Source organism: Daucus carota, chromosome 6 (assembly GCF_001625215.2).
Source record: "Daucus carota subsp. sativus chromosome 6, DH1 v3.0, whole genome shotgun sequence".
NCBI classification, from domain to species: domain Eukaryota; kingdom Viridiplantae; phylum Streptophyta; class Magnoliopsida; order Apiales; family Apiaceae; genus Daucus; species Daucus carota.
Genome location: NC_030386.2, coordinates 27,731,799 through 27,748,519, shown reverse-complemented (window position 1 = coordinate 27,748,519; position 16,721 = coordinate 27,731,799). Strand labels below are relative to the sequence as shown.

Below are 16,721 nucleotides of genomic sequence, written 5' to 3'. Positions count from 1 at the left end.
TCTTCGTTTAGGCTCCTAACTTGAGATTTGAGGAGGGAGAGGAAAAATATTGCTCCAAGAGACTCACTAAGAGCCTCTTGTTTCTCTCTCCTTTCTCCTCAAAGTTAAGAGCCACCACATTGCTCCTAACTTATTCTTTCCACAATAAAAAAATTTTTCCCTCCAATTCATCTCTATCTTTCCATCTCTTTTGTTATAGTGGAGCCCAATATATGAATAAAATATGAAATAGAAAAGAGATGTAGAGAGTATTGTTAGAGTTTACACTCTTAATTTTGTCCTAAATTACTAAGAGCCACATTTTTTATATTATATTTAAGAGCCAACAAGGAAGCTCTTGGAGATGCTCTAACATAAAGATTTTAGAATAAATCTTGGCGTACATCTTTATACACTACTAACTCGCGACCTAAAATTTAGGAACATATTAGTCACTTTCATTTCTTTATTATCCATTGAATCTTTCATTTCTTTATTATCCATTGAATCTATCAAGTATAACTGGTATAAAAAAACTTATGTATATACATTATTTTTTTTATTAATGCAATTTTTTATAGTTTTATATCTTATTTTTTTTGTCATAAGACACTAAATCATATTTTTTATATTTCTATGAAAAAATAATATATAATATATAATATATAAATATGTGTTAAATACATTTATCAAATCAATTTATCTATACCTTACAAAAAAAATCAATATATCTATGAAATATATAATTTTTACTGGACATAGTTATGTTCAAAAATAATTATACAAAAATTTAATATAATTTTATATCACAATGCATCATTCTTTTGAATAAATAAAAATAATTTTTATTTCAAATCATGCTAAAAATATTTATTTTCGAATAAATTTTTTTTCAAAAAATTATCATAGTAGACATCATATCTACATAATAAAAATAAAACGCACGGCAAAGTAAATAAATTAGCTTTTTAATAAATATACGAATGATATAGTATTTAATATTTTATCACCCACCTAAACAAATTTCTAAATATTGATTATTTTATGAATATATCAGGCTCATTAAATTATAAAAAGGTTATATAATAAAAGTTAAATATATGATCATAAGGTAAATAAATAAAACAGAAAAAAAAAAGTTTTAGGTCATAGTTTTTGCACGTATATGTTTAATCTACAGTTAAACAAACCTGAAGTGATAGAAGAAATCCTAAGGAACTGTGCAGAATTGTTCCTAAATGAAAGAGACGTGATTAGAAATCTGTTCCTAATTTTTAGGTTGTGAGTTAGGAGTTAGGAGTGTATAAGGATGTATGCTAAGATTTATTCAAAGACTTTATGTTCGAAGATACTATAAAAATACCTATGTTTTTCAAAAGGTGTAGAACCTCAATTTAAGTAAATATTTCCAAATATTACTTTCCGTCAAAGCAAATGACCGTTCTCTAGCACTTTGCAATTCATAATGTCAAATTGTGAGAGAAGATGGCCTGTCAGCTATCATTTTGCAAATCCATAAGGTTAGATGGTGCAACATTTTATCCCTTTTTTCCATTTAACACCGCATCATTTTAGTGTTTTGAAATCCTCAGCGCAACATGAATAAGCATTTTACTCCCAAAAGTAAAATTGTTTTATGTTTTGTGGGGATTGTTAGATCAGAAGGCAACATGATTTAGTGTTTTCTTCAAAAACTCAAAACAATAGATTATCTGGCATTAATAAATGGAATTTGAAACTAAATTCTTCAAATTTTGTTATTTTAGACATTTTTGTGAATTTTATGATACCTAAATACGGTCTAAATTACAACAAAAATTATATTACAGTATAATTAATTTTCAAAACAACTGATATTACGAACGAGATTGCATGTTAGAATCGACTCTATTTCTGAAAATAAATTTTAAATATTTTTGAGAAAAATTATTTTATTATGATTTAATAACTCGAATAACCGTAACATCACAGTCCCAGACAGAAACGCAAGCCTCAACTCAAAAATGGCGACAACTGATTCTCCTCCGGTCGGCGCGATACTCCCCGACGATCTGATCACCGAGATTCTCATACGCCTCCCTGTTAAATACATATTCCGCTGCCAATCCGTCTCTAAAGCCTGGCTTTCCCTAATTAAAAACCCTAATTTCGTCAAATCTCAGCTCCGTCACTCAATCGAAAGCTTCAACACTAATCAAACCCTCATCGTCAACACCCTCGATGAATACGAGGAAAGTCACACCTCAATTTCACTCCTCAGCGTCGATTTTCGTCGAATTGTGGCTCGTCTCAGGTTTCCGTTTTCTCGAGGTGAGTTTGATTATGTGCCTGATTGTATACTCGTTGGTTCTGCTAATGGCATTGTTTGTCTTTCTGTTGCTCTTTCTGAAACTCCTCCTGAATATAAATGGCATTGTTCGCCTTTCGCGAATCGTGAAACTAATACTTATCTGTGGAATCCTGCTACTAGACAGTCGAAAGTTATTCCGTCGTATAGTATATGTCATGATTATCGTAGAGAGGCTTTGGGGTTTGGTTTTGACCCGATAGATAATGATTTTAAGGTTGTTAGGATTGTAGCGCCCCCCTTTTCCGCAGAGGTGTATTCGGCTAATAGGAATGCTTGGAGAAAGTTGCCTGGGCCGGTAGTTCTTCCTTTTGATGATGCTTTTGATGTTTGTGTTAATGGATTCCTTTGTTGCACTGGATTGTATGGTGTGATGGCGTTCGATTTGAACAAGGAGGTGATGAATAGTGGTTTAAAGTTCCCTGTTACGACCTCTAATGCTCGTGTCACCGAGTTTGATGCGTCTATTGCTTTATTGCTATGGAGGAATAAGAATTCGAGTAACCAGATTGATATGTGGAAGTTGGATGATGAGGCATGCCTGCGTGGTGGTGGAGTAGAGGCATCTTGGACTATAGTTTTTAGTGTTGATTTGGATCTGACGGTAGATTCTGTTCACGGCTACTTACCCAGAGGGGATATCTTACTGATGACTGATGAGGGCGTGTGGTGTTTGTATGACACCAACAAGAAAAAGGCCACAATTGTCCCGGTTGCAATTGATATGCATCAAACTTTCAAGTATACAGAGAGCCTAGTTTCAGTCTCGGGATTCAAACAAGTCAACTAGAATGCTCGGAAAGATGATAATTTAAAAAGCAATGAGGATTCTGGTATTGTGCTGATTACTTAAATGGCAGTATCTCTGTTATTGTAGTTTCTTTCTGTTTGCTTTTGAATTTTAATAGATAGCTACACTGTTAATTTGCCTTATGTTGTCTACCTTGTGTCATTTTATGTTGTATAATCTAATGCTTTTTACCATAAGTCGACAGTTAACTATATGATTATCTATATGCTTTTTAGTTTTTACCATAAGCCATGTTCTTTTTTGCATTTTATTATCTATGACTTTGATACTGTGAAGGGATTTTGCATATACAAGTTACAACTTCCTACCTGAGATTTTTTTAATACTTGTTGGCTAGTCATATGGAATTGATGTATACTATCTGATCCGAGCCTACTATATTTAATTATTTTGTTACTGTAATTGTGATGGTCTGAGCTGATAAAATAAATATTCACATGTAGATAGACTTTGTTCAATTGTGGCAAACACATCGCGGTCCATGTCAGTTCTATTAAACATGGAAAATGACAATCCTAGTCCATCCTAGTCCCTAATGAATATGTCTTACAACTCTCTAGTTTCTTGTTAAGAAGGCATTATATATTTTGAGTCCTGGTATTTAACATTGTAGGCTGGCTATCGACAGTTGATACTTGAGACAGTTCGACGCCACAACCTTTTGCAGGCTGTTATCTGCTGTCTGTTATCTCTTGTGATATTACTCGATCCTCACCTACCTAGTTGAGTTTCTTACGATCCTAGGTTGTTTACATGCTTAGTGTTCTACGCGAAGGGAAGAGAGGCTGTAGCTGTTCCTATCTGTATCTAATGTGCCGGTGGGACTCGAGCTCGGCTCGACTCGGCGCAAACTTGTTATCGAGCTCGAACAGATATTTGGACTAAATTAAAAACTCAAGTCGAGCCAAGTTGACTCCCGCCCTCCCTCCCTCACTCACTCACGACTCTCCAAGTATGAATTTCTACAATTGTTCACGGTTACTTCTGTAGTGGAGATCTCTTACTGATGACTGATGCTGTGAGTGCTGTTTGTATGATTCCAATAAGAAAGAGATAAGAATTGTCTCAGTTTCACTTGAAATGCATCGATTTTTCTAGTATACAGGGAGCCTAGTACAAGTTTTGGGATTTAAAAAAGTCAACTGTAATGCTCATGAAGATGATAATTAGAAAAATAATAAGGACTGTGATATTGTGCTGGTCAATAATGGCAATATCTCTTATTGTAATTCCTTTTGTTTGCTTTTGAGTTCTGATAGGTGGCTGCAATGTTAATTTGTCTTGTGTTGTCATACTGGTGGTATTTCATGATGGATTATCTAATGCCTTCTACAATCAGTTGACAGTTAAGTTTATATTTTAGCCATGCCTATCCTTGCCTGCATTGTATCATTTTTATCTATGAATTTTTCAGCTTTAAGGGCTATTGCATATACAACCAAGCACTTAGTTTTTATCGATAACTTTTAGCTAGTTCTGTGGTACTGCTATATACCATCTTATTAGAGTCGATTATTGTTTTTATTGTTTCCGTAATTGTGGGCGTGGGAGCTGATAAAAATGCATTGTCGCAAAGTATTATATTCTCTTTAGTCATTTAGCCTTGGATTGTTCCATGCGTATTGTTATTCTAATATGCACATGATTCTGAACATTTAATTGGTTATGTGTAGTGTTAGTGTCCATATCAACTAAATTTCTGTGATGTTCTATCATTGTGTATAATCCCAATATTCTAACAGTACAGCCAAGCACACCAGAAATAGTGAAATATCTGGGAATAACCTCCACCAAAGTGCCTGCAAGAAGTAGTAACACGTGTGGGAAAAATTATTAATTATATATTTATAATTTTATTGTAGTTAGATTGGGACAATCACATCGAAGTTCATGTAAGAATCAGTTCCATTACACCTGGAAAATGACATCTCAGCCCGTCCTTTTCCCTTTGAATATGTCTTAGAACTCTGTAGTATGTTTTTGATAAGTCACTACATATTTTATAGCAAGTTGCTACATATTTTGAGCCCGAAAACCACAGTGGACACCTGAGAAAGTCCAACGCCACAACCTCCTGCCAGGTTGTTGTGGTGTTTGTTATCTCTTGTGATATCAGGCTAAACACCTAAGGCCGTGTTTGTTTGAAAGGATTATAGTTCCAGGATAACTACATTACTTTATAAAAAAAATTAAGAGGGATTATAATTTCACGGGATTGTTTTGCTATCACTTTTTTATTCATTTCCATGGGATTGTAATACGTTCTCTCACAAAGTATTATAATCCCATAGAATTGGACTAAAATAGTGATTGGGATATGAATTCATGGGGTTATAATCCTTTACAATTGAGATAAATAGGATAATAATCCGGGATTATAATACCTCTAAACAAACATGGCCTAATATGCTTCGCTTTATGGCATGAGAAGAATGGAAGTTCATTGTAATATCCGGTAGATTAGATGATAATATATTTACTACCTTTATTACCAGAAAATTTCACTTGCTGGGGTGTATATTATGGTATTGTAACAGCGATTGGTCGAAGAATTTTCATAAACCATCACCACTTTCTTCAAATGTTTTCTGGTTGTCAGTTCCACAAATACCAGATTATTATTATTATGTTTTCTGTTCAGATGCCTGGGTAGGTAAGTTAGTAATATCGTGAAGCATGGTTATGGCTTTCTTAGGTATTTTTTTTCATTATATTAAAGTTGCATGTTGGTAGTCTGTACCCATGCCGAACCTTAGGACATGAGTTAGAATGCTGAAGTCATGAACATATATGCTATGCTAGACTTGGGATGTGTTTTTTAGCAGTAGCAGGCATCTATTTAAGTTATAAATTTAAAATAATCAGGACTGGAGCTTTGTGGATTATGTGATTTGTAAGTTGTTTATAATATGCAAGTTGAGTTTGTGATCTGCAATAAATTTACAGGGAAGAGCTTGGTCCGTTTAAAATTGTAAGGTTATGTTTTCTACTTGGATAATTTCTGAAATGGGTGAATCCTTGAGAAATTGCAAAGTGGGCGCCATGTTTGGCCCGACTACACTGCAAGGATTGATATTGATAGGGATTCTTCTCCTGGGTTGCTACATGGTTTTAAACTTCTTTCGTTCTTCCTTTCATAAGTTACTCCTGGTGTGGTCCTCTGATTTTGAGAGAAATGATTCAGGTATTCTTTCTCACTCTGTAAAGATTGTATAATAGAAAGATTACAGTGTTAATTTTTGAGCAGCTAGATACATCAAAGTAGATTGGTTTCTGTGATGTCTTCGGGGGAGATCATTGTTGAATGATGCAGAGCGGATAGTAAAGGTAAATTGTAACAGTGAGTTCATCATTGTGTAGATTCCGATCAGCTTTTGCTTTTTTTGCCCAAAATTAATCGATCTTGATGTGATCATCAACAGGTGGTGGAAAAGCTAGCTCTCATTTAATTTAATTTTTTCTTTTCTCAGTCTACTAATTTAAAAAGTGGAACTTTTCTTATCACAGGGTTTGTTGAAAATTGAGGGTAAATAAAATTATTCATCAATTTTATCTCCAAGTAAAGAAAACTTGATTATTTTCCAAATGAAAATTGAAAACTACATTATGTACTTGTTTTGTCATTGTAATCAGAAGAACTAAAACTCTAGTAAATTAACATGTTGCGTGTACGTTTCACCTAATAAGCCTTATAAACGGGATACAAAATTGCACTTAATTAACACACAAATGCATGTAATCTTATATGAAGACACATGTCGGTACCTCCTACACGTGTTCAATGCCTGAAGTGTGTTTTAAGCCCTTGTAAACTTCAAGAGAAGCTTTGTTTGCATGTAGTAGCACTATATTGTCTCTGCATATGCAAGGACAATCCTGAGGAGGAATCGAAGGTGTTGAGTTCTTCACCAGGTGTTCTGTTTTATGGTTTGGCAACAATATTTACTTGAAATTTACTGTACTGTGTCTGATGCAATTCATCTTTATACTTCATTTTACATTGTGATGCAGATCATCCGTTAGTTACTCACCGTTGAGGCGATGTCGAGGACTCGTGCTTCTGGCCAGGTATGTAATAGCAGGATACTAATAATGTTTCTCGATATTAATCTGTCCTTGAATGGTGAAATACCAATGTTTCTATAGATTATGCAAGTCCGTGTATTGGGTTCGATGGCTACTGATTTATTATGTTGTTGCCAGAGGAATGATTGTCCAAATGCGCTGCACCGTGCTCGCTCGGAGCTACGACGTGCTGCTTCCAGCATTCTCGGGATCGTGGACCAGCTTAAGGTTGGTTTTCTATAGAATTGTGTTAGTGCATGCGATAATCCTGGTTTAATCTTCTGTCATTTAGGCCTACTTAGTGCTTTAATTACATCCTCTGATGAATATATTGTGTTGGCGCATGCAATAACCCTGATTTTTTCAATCAGTTAGGTCTTCATATTGCTATACATGTTGATCTATTGGTTCCTAGTCTTGTAGTGTAGTGCTACTCATCCTCTACTATCAGAAATTGAGTCTGACAATCTGTTGATATTTTAAAAGTAAATGAAAACGAGATGGGAAACAGACTAACAGAGTGTACATTCAAAACCATATAAATTTGGGCACAGGAAGTCAACCAGGATACTCGAGAACATAATCAGTATCAGGAATCTATGATCAATGCACTTGCTGTTGAGAACTTTCAGCTCAAAGAAGAGAATGGAGCGGCTAAAGAGCTGCTTATTTCGGTATTTAACTTGTTCATTTTCAAGATATGTCCCCGTCCCCCTTCTTTTAATTTGTATTTTTCTAAATCGTTTATTATTCTGATAGAATCTGCCAGAGTATTTTAGTGAGTATGGAATAGAGATCAAAGCTATGGAGAGATAGATATATCTCCTTTCATCAACATCTATTCGAAAAGACAGTCGGCTAAACTGTCCAATGATGCCACGATAATGAAAGCCACCCAGGAGTGTACACAATGGCAGGAAAAACTTAAAGACCCGGCTTGGTACCCTTTCAAGAAAGTGAAGGAAGGAGGAATTGAGAAAGTATGATCATCATGAGACTGTAAATTTTTCTTTTCTTTTACTACTAAATGAGTAAAATTGCAAAAAGAACTTTATTTTGATCAATGTCGACCACTTTGAAAGTTCCTAAAAATTGGTGGATGATGGTTGTGTCCTGTACGTATGTGCATATGCAGGAGATGGTGGACGAAGAAGATGCAGAGCTGAAGAAGCTGCGGAAAGAAATGGGGGTATCTGTTTAAGGCTGTAAAGAGGGGTCTAGAGGAAATCAATGAACATAACCCAAGCGGACGCTATCCTGTTGCGAAGCTGTGGCATGTGGAAGATAATAGAGAGGCAAGACTCGACGAGATTGTGGAGTGTATGATGAAGAAAACAACTCCCAAGCGCAAAAGAGTTGGTGATGAAGAAAACAACTCCCCAGCGCAGAAGAGTTAATTCCTGATAACGCTACCAATGCATGTGCTTCTGGTGGATGAAAATGTGAACCTCAACATTTGGTTAGCTCAGTAAAGCAAGATAGTTAGCGGCCAGCTTTTATTCAACTTTGGTTTTGTGCACGCTTTAGCAACAGTTCAAGTTTAGGTTGATAATATGCTTAATTGGCCATATCCTGGTTGATTAGTACTGATCTTTTCATGTATTGTATACTCTATTTTCATGGATGCTGCTGCTTGTTTCTGTTTTGGTGGTCTGCAGAATATATCAACCCGGCTTGAATTTATGTAATTTATATTGTAGGATATTATATTGAGCGTGTTTATGTCCGTGTTTTAAGTCATTTTCGTTGTCCGAATTTTAGGCCATTTTCAAAAGAATGTCCCTAAAACCAGAAGTGGCAGGATAAAACAAGAAGTGCATAGTAAAGCTTAATAACATCTACAAAAGCCTTTAGGGTCAAGAAACCTATACTAATCTCCTAATAACACAAACAAAATCAAAAAAATGAATCAACAATATTAACCTACTTTACAACCAACACAAAACAATTTTTTTTGTACATAAACAAAAAACACATTCACATAAAACCTCTCCAAACTAGGGTCGGGACCAGAAAACTATATTAATTTATCGGGATTATATATTAATTTAGCGAGTAAACCTCAACACCTTGAGACGCAACTGCAGATGCTTAGACATGAGAGGAATTAAAACTGAAATCAGATATAAGAAAGAGAAAGAGAAATATGACAACCCCAAAACAAGTGAATGCCATCGGTAATAACATAAGATAAGAATGTATACCTCTGTAAGAACCACAAGCGCAAGCAGCTTAAATCATCTTAAAAAAGATATCCGCAACCACAAGTAGTTTATTTGGCTAATTAAAAAAAAACATTCCATCTAATTGCCTCCATGCTAAATAACAAACCAATAATGAGGCAATAATAATTGACGAAAACTTGATAATTAATTGCCTATAGAATGAATTTTTAAATGGGTGTAAGGGTGTACCAGAAGAGGCTGTGGAGGCTATGTAGTCAGAATGCAAGAACATTCGACAAGTGTAATATGAGGGGCATTAATATTGATGGGAGCTCAAGCTTGTAATGGAGTTCGATCATACGTGTCTGAGGTGTCTATTTTAGTTTCTGAATAACTAACAGGTAGCTGGAAACAGGGTTCCCTCAACTGTTGTTTGGTTCTTATCCTTGCCTGGCAATGTGATTATTTCTATACCAGTTCTTTGATTGATGTCAAATAGTCAAGGTCAATTTTAAACTGATGTAAAGTTAAATTGCATATTCTCCTTGCCTTGAACCAAATATATCATTCCTAGCATTTTTTAACAAGGTCAGTCTGATGTGCCCCCTGCTTGTACAACACTTCTGATAACTAAGCAAGTAGAGGTCAAAGCAAACTTTCAACCACATCAAACTTTCAACCAGCAAACTACTGGTATCAAACCATTAGTAAACAGGGAATAAGGGATCTATGAAACATACATGGAGGAGATATATAGCAATGAAATCCTGCACCCTCGTAAAACAATTGCCAACCCTAGTGTCCATATATATCAAAGCTTCACACAAACATTATGCAAGAAATAAGGGATCAAGCTATGAATTATGAAACATACAAAGTGGTGGAACTCATTAATATGTAACTGATAGATTGGAAAAGGTGGATGAAAGTTGTGGATGGAGTTAGTATTTACATTATAAAAATTTACTACTTCTAGAAAATTTTGAAATGTAAAGAATTGAGAGGAACATCCCGAAAAGGAAGGTGTAAAGAAAATGGGAGGGATGGAGGGGGGGTAATAAATTCTAAGTATGCAAAAAAAATAATCTAATGTCATCATTGACACTCATTCAATTTTACAAACAGTGACACAACAGACTGGACTCTGGAGTACTATCTTAGTGACCCACTACAGTGATTCTCCCTCTTTAACAAGGCATGAAAAATAATCAAAACAGTGAACACATTTGGTAATAGACACCTGCTCTCTTCTAAATCCAATAATCTAGCAAACTTTTTCAATCTGGCAGGAATTTTTCATGGACATTAAGGGCTTCATATTATAAATCATGGAAACATAAATCCTGTTGACATATGTAAGCATCTATCTAAACAGAACCGGAAAAGATAACCCATACCTGAAAGACAAGAAGCTGTGGAACATACTTTTAGCAAACAGATAAGAAAATAGTGTACCTCTGTCAGAACATATGTATTTCACCAGCACAGGCAGCTTCAATCATCTTGAGAAAGGATTCCTCTACCACAAGTAGCTTATGTAGTAATGTAGCTGATAATAAAAACATTCCATCTAAACCTCCATGCCAAATAAAAACCAATAATCCAATTAAGGAACAAAACTGTATTCAAAGTTCAAATTGTGAGCTAGTATAAATTAACAGCACAAAATTAGTACCTAAGGCAAATTTGGACAACATATTTCAAAATTTAAACCATGAACGCAGAAGTGGTGAAGAAAAAAATCATAGCGAGAGAAAAATTATAAATTAAACATTACTTTTTTCAACAAGTGTACACAAAATGTAATGCCATCATGGACACACATGTAACTCAACAAACAACTATACTTTTTTTCATATACTTCAATTTTTCTGATCTTTTGTCAATTCTCAACACCTAGACCATACAACACACCAGCGTATTTCTCCAATGACCCACTAAAAAAGTTCTCCTTCAACTTCCTGAATGTGCAAGACGTGAGCAAACTATCTGAACCCGCCTGGTGAGAAATACCAACTCTCTCTACTTCCAACAGTTCGGCAAGCTTATTCAATCCACCGTGTAAACTGTTGCAGAACTTCATCAAATGCTTAATATCATAAATCGTGGGGAAGTACATATTAATCAGCGAGAAGAATCCAGCTTGAGTATCAGGCAAATTCTGGCAAGTCAAGATCTTAAGCAAATAGCCAAAATCATAACCACTGTGAAATGTAACCCAACAAACATTATCATTCAAAACAATCCCGGAAGACATCAAAAGCTCGCCAAATCTTTTTGCATCTATACCCTTTTCATTGTTCTTCTTGAAATCAATCCCACTCTGGCGCAACAACTCAATCGAATCATGGGCAAAAACATCCTCATTAACATTGAAGTCACGAAAATTGAACTGCCACACATAATACTTATCGCTACCACATTTCGGGAGATTTCCCTCCTCATCGGAGAACGTGAGCCCTAACTGAATAACTTTCAACATATCCACGTTATCCTTTAAAGTCTGGTAATGATAATCGTTACTATTCTTAAAATTACCAACGGGACGAAGAACAATTCCAGGGAATTCGGTATCCATTGCAATATACGGAAACTCATCAACAACATCACGAATCAAAGCAAACTCCTCCTCTAAATTATCATTCCACACCTCACGAATTTCAATCAAATCATTGTTTTTCGGCAACAGCGACATTTCTTTCATATAAACTCAACAAATTAACGGAAAGCAGAGAACTTTACCAAAATTCGTAACAAATTTCAAAACCGCAACGAATAATTTGATAATTCCTCTGATTTCCACCAGATCTGCACATCAAGAAACACAATAAAATCACAAAATAATCAAAACCCCCGAGAAAATCACAAAATCAACCAAGAAATAATCAGAAAATCAAGAGAGAGAAAACCTACCTTACATAAATTGATCAAAGATTCAATATTTGAATCTCTTGCTAGCAATCACCGAGCAATAAACCATAACACATATATATGTATGAATATATATGTGTTGAAGGGGGGGTATATATAGAGGAGAGCTAGGGTTTGGGGGATTAAAGGCGGCGAGTAAAAAAGATGAAAACAGGGTCAAATGAGAGAGGATGAACTGTAAAAATAAAAAAGAAAGATGTAAAAATGGAGAAGCAGAGATTGTGAATTATATAAAAAAGAAGAAAAAAGGGGGGAGAAAAAGGGACAATGGGGGGGAGGATAAAAGCAGGTAGGGTCCCTTTTTCTGTTCACCTCTTATGAACGAAACAACAACACACTATCCAAATTCAACAATCATCTCTCTTGGAGAGAAACTAGAGGAGAGAGATCCAGAGAGATCAAGCGAGAATATATAATAATAATAGTATTATTTAAATAATAAATATTTTCTTCGTTTTTTGTGTCTGACTGCTACAATAGAAAACTCACAAGATAATAGAGTAATTAATAGGTGACGGATTATTATTGTTATTTTCAGCTGTCATTTATAATATTATTGTTTATTAACTAAATTTCCCAAGAGTACACAAAATTATATATATATTCTATAGTCCGCTACTGTTGAAGATATTATTAATGTTTTGGCTTTGTTATATCTGTCCTACTCCTACTCACAGAATATGTAAATAGATGTTTTGTTTTAGCTGGATCTTCTTGTTTTTGTTGTTTTGTGTATACTCTTATTGTCTTGATTTTTTCAGGTATTTTATTTAAGTATATATGTGCAGTGATGAACTAGTATATTACAGCCGACCACGATTGCAGCATTAACGGCTTCGTTTAATCAGGTTATTTATGTAGTGGACTCTGAGAACGAGTGACAATACTTCAACTGCCCTTCCTATTTTAAATTGTGCTTGTCTGCATTATGACCGTGATTACTTTGAGACAGAATTATACTTTTATCCATTATCCAATAAAATAAATAGAGTAATTATTTTAAAATATTATACTTCTTCAACTAATCTCAAACATAAATATAATTTTTTTAATTCGTTTGACAAACCCATGAATACCCTTACTGTACTTTCTACGTTCTTCATGATCATATCTGTATCTAGAGATTTGATTCATGTACAACAGGCATTTCATCATCTCTAATCTCCATCCACCACATGATAAACACCTGGTCCGATTAACATTTAACAAATATGCAAAACTTAAAAGATTGAAACGATCCGATACACTTCTTTTCTTTCTCTTTTTTCCCCTTAATTCTTGGACAAAGCATACACTACAAAATGTTTCTTTTAGTATTACAGTTGTTTAACCAAATCTTTACATATGCAGCTCAGTATCTTGATTTCCAAATATATGAAATTGCTAAAACGGTTATTGAAGTTAAGCCGGTGGTCATAAATCCAGTGTCTAGGATAGGCTTTACCACTCACGCTTCTTCGAATTACTTGCTTTCAGTAACTGGGAGATATACACCCTCTGATGCCAACCAAATATTATCTGGGCGCTTCAATCTAACGCCACAAACCTGCAGACGTTGGAAATTTCTATGTAAAGATGCCAATTTCTAGTCAACCAGGACTTCAAAAAACCCAACTAGCACCAAAGTTTTTGCATATTTCAAGTTCTTACCTCTTGCTGACCGCCTGCAGTCCGGCTGAACTTTTTGTCATGACTGTGTAGATAGCCTTGAGTGTCCACATGAAAAAGTCTGATCTTCTGATCTTGCCTCCAAGTTTTTCCACTTCCCTCAATTTCAAGTCTAGACAATTATTTTGGCATGAAAGAAAATCTATCAGTAAAGGCAGTCACAAAGATTTGCCAACACAACACTATAAAAAAATTCTAATGTATGCATACTTCCAATAATCCCCGGTGTCCGAGTTTCCATCATCTCCAAAGCAACTCACCTGCACTTCGATGAAGTTCAAATTTAATATGGAATCGAACAGATTATAATAAGAATGACAATATTCTCAATAAAAACACTGCTAGTTCCCACTTCCCCACCAGCCAAAAAGCACACTGCAACTTTCTGCAAGCTCCTAACTGCGAAAACCTAAATACTATCTACCAACATTTCTCTTCCAAATTAGCAAGAAAAAAGACATTTCTCTCACCAAACATATTATGGCAACAGATCATTTTTGTTATATAGATAACTTAAGATATGGCGTCCAAGCACACTCAAAGCAGCATCGATACCACACACACCGCAACATCTGATTGATTACTTATACGTGGTAAACAAGAGATTCTTCATTTTATATATACATTTGTACAATATTTAACTGAAATTAAGTTCATATGGATAACGCAGCAGGCGATATATTTTTATTTGATCCTACAGGTCCACAAGTTGCAGCAAAGCCTTAATTACCTTGCTCTATCTTGATTGTGACAATGATAACATAAGACATATCAGCACTACGAAATCATTCTGTTCTAATTTTTAATTAATTACAAATTCTGAGGAAAACACACTAGGATCAGCTTAAACAAGAGTGATGATTTAGGTCTAGAAACTGAATAACTGATACAACTGCTCATTGAAGCTGAGAAGCTCCAACATGGAGCATAAACTTTGCATGAGGGGACTGTCTAACTAATGATGCTAAATAAAAACTACGTCCTAACTGGGCATACACAGATACAAGAATGAAACATAAAAAGAACCAAATGAATTTTAGTCATTGGTAAACATTTAAACTCTTTTTCCTGATTCATGTGCCAATCTTGAAGAGAATCAACCAAACTAGTACTGTACAAGAGCAATTGCTAGCAACGACATTTCATAAAGTGACTAAAGTCTTCAACAAAATGATATCAACATGGCAGCATATATAATACTCAAAGATTACTGATCAAAAATCATCTAGCAGATCCTTGTGTGAAACCATGTAGATAAAGCACAGAAAAACTACATGGGTATCTTATAGGGCTCAAATTATAGTAGTAATGATAATAGCAGTCCAATTCACTAACCTCCATATTTCCGGTTATAGGGGATGCATGTAAATGGCTGTGAAGCCATCTTCGGGTCCTCATATGCTGCAGCCTGATAATTGTTCCACTTTTAATTGTGTTTCCTTGTTTTTCATTGGTGTCAGGAATAGGCCTCACAATCTGAGGAACAAAAAGAAAGAAAATTAATGAAACACGTCAAGGAAAAGAACAACTCGATCTCAGCAAAAGCTTTAAACAACTGTCAGAGACATGATTCTATAGTTTAACCCGTTATAAAGCAAGTGTCAGTTGTAAAAAGACATACCCAGTAGCTGTTAGAATCGTCAACATTTGGGAAACCAGTAACTGACTGTTGTCCACTGCCAGAACCATATGGCACGTCATGTGAGTGCAACCGAAATTTCGTTTTCTCGTGCATCAGCTTGATCACAGACCCGTAGGTGACCTACAATCATTCAAATTGACAAAATCATAATAATGCAAAATAACACCATCAGACATATAATGGCATCGTGCATATTTTAGAACCTACATAACTACATAGGGTGGCAACTCCAGCAGGACATAAACCCAACATCATTAAACACAAAAGAAAAATCCGAGTATGAGTGTATGACACAAACAAAAATTATATCTCAGACAACCTAAAATTACTCCTTTCTTCGTATTTTGCTCTTCAAACATTCTCTTGTAACAAATTTCGATAAATTCCAGAGCAACATGAATTAACGAGCCTAAAACCCGAAATTGAAACCTTCCCTAAGCAGTACACCGAGATCAAACATTGACATCATACAAGCACTTTATAAAGCTCAACAACATCTACAAAAAGCCTCTAGACTCTAGAGTCAAGAAACCCAATACTGATCTCCTAATTAACAAAAACAAAAATCGAAAACAATGTATCAACTATATTAACCAACTTGGGCAGCTAACAAAACATACAGCAATATACATTAAACAAATTTTATTAATTTATCGAGATTATATATTAGTTTAACGAGTATACCTCAACTCCTTCAGAAGCAGCTGCTGATGCGTAGACAGGAGAGGAATTAAAACTGAAATCAGAATCGAGAAAAAGAAAAAGAAATATAGCAACCCCAAAACAAGTGAATGCCATTATGTATAAAGCGTATATAAACCAGGTTTTTAGATAGAACGGCAGATCTGATGTATGAACAATCCGGGTCGGGTCGGGAGGTGAGGTGGGTTTGTTTGATGGAGGGTGGGTTTTTCTCCGGGAGAGATTGGTGTGGTTCGGGCCGGAAGAAGAAGCCACGGCTGAAGATTCCGGTGAGAATGTGGGGAACGAACAGAGCGTGTAGAATCAGTTTCAGTTTCACGAGAAGACTGACTTGTTATATGTTTTTTTTAAGGTTTTGTGTTCTTCTCGTATTGACAACTCCACGTACATTGTCAGCTCTTTGCGAATCGG

The 16,721-nt window shown here is 35.2% G+C and overlaps 3 protein-coding genes across 8 annotated transcripts; 1 reads left to right on the top strand and 2 right to left on the bottom strand.

Annotated features, from left to right (window-relative positions):
• The first annotated feature begins 1,933 nt into the window (after window positions 1-1,933).
• LOC108228099 (F-box protein CPR1) lies at window positions 1,934-8,915 on the top strand. Of its 6 annotated transcripts, XR_010284597.1 has the most exons (8): window positions 1,934-3,159; window positions 3,751-4,155; window positions 6,084-7,049; window positions 7,149-7,205; window positions 7,341-7,430; window positions 7,757-7,876; window positions 7,962-8,182; window positions 8,338-8,915. XR_010284597.1 is itself a non-coding variant. In XM_064079719.1 (2 exons), exon 1 carries the CDS (start codon window positions 1,983-1,985, stop codon window positions 3,114-3,116), a length of 1,134 nt encoding a protein of 377 aa, XP_063935789.1. In that variant the 5' UTR covers window positions 1,934-1,982; the 3' UTR covers window positions 3,117-3,159; window positions 3,751-4,498. The 6 variants fall into 6 exon arrangements, 1 of the variants encoding a protein (XP_063935789.1); XR_010284596.1 differs by having other exon boundaries at window positions 6,084-7,205; XR_010284598.1 differs by having other exon boundaries at window positions 6,084-7,205; window positions 7,962-8,201.
• A 2,197-nt stretch (window positions 8,916-11,112) lies between these two features.
• On the bottom strand, window positions 11,113-12,610 carry LOC108224880 (probable CCR4-associated factor 1 homolog 6). Its single transcript, XM_017399622.2, has 2 exons — window positions 12,281-12,610; window positions 11,113-12,175 (listed from the first exon to the last, which is right to left on the bottom strand). The coding sequence occupies exon 2, from the start codon at window positions 12,069-12,071 to the stop codon at window positions 11,250-11,252; it is 822 nt and encodes a 273-aa protein (XP_017255111.1). The 5' UTR covers window positions 12,072-12,175; window positions 12,281-12,610; the 3' UTR covers window positions 11,113-11,249.
• A 914-nt stretch (window positions 12,611-13,524) lies between these two features.
• LOC108224643 (stromal cell-derived factor 2-like protein) lies at window positions 13,525-16,678 on the bottom strand. Its single transcript, XM_017399324.2, has 6 exons — window positions 16,293-16,678; window positions 15,588-15,728; window positions 15,302-15,442; window positions 14,177-14,226; window positions 13,949-14,078; window positions 13,525-13,844 (listed from the first exon to the last, which is right to left on the bottom strand). Exons 1-6 carry the CDS (start codon window positions 16,404-16,406, stop codon window positions 13,761-13,763), a joined length of 660 nt encoding a protein of 219 aa, XP_017254813.1. The 5' UTR covers window positions 16,407-16,678; the 3' UTR covers window positions 13,525-13,760.
• Window positions 16,679-16,721: the final 43 nt, after the last annotated feature.

Bases quoted from the DNA above. Each gene is read 5' to 3' on its own strand.
- LOC108228099 (XM_064079719.1), top strand. From the start codon at position 1,983: ATGGCGACAACTGATTCTCCTCCGGTCGGCGCGATACTCCCCGACGAT.
- LOC108224880 (XM_017399622.2), bottom strand. From the start codon at position 12,071: ATGAAAGAAATGTCGCTGTTGCCGAAAAACAATGATTTGATTGAAATT.
- LOC108224643 (XM_017399324.2), bottom strand. From the start codon at position 16,406: ATGGCATTCACTTGTTTTGGGGTTGCTATATTTCTTTTTCTTTTTCTC. The intron at 15,729-16,292 runs GTATACTCGTTA...GAATGATTGTAG, and splicing joins CTGCTTCTGAAGGAGTTGAG to GTCACCTACGGGTCTGTGAT. The intron at 13,845-13,948 runs GTAAGAACTTGA...CAACGTCTGCAG, and splicing joins CTGCAGGCGGTCAGCAAGAG to GTTTGTGGCGTTAGATTGAA.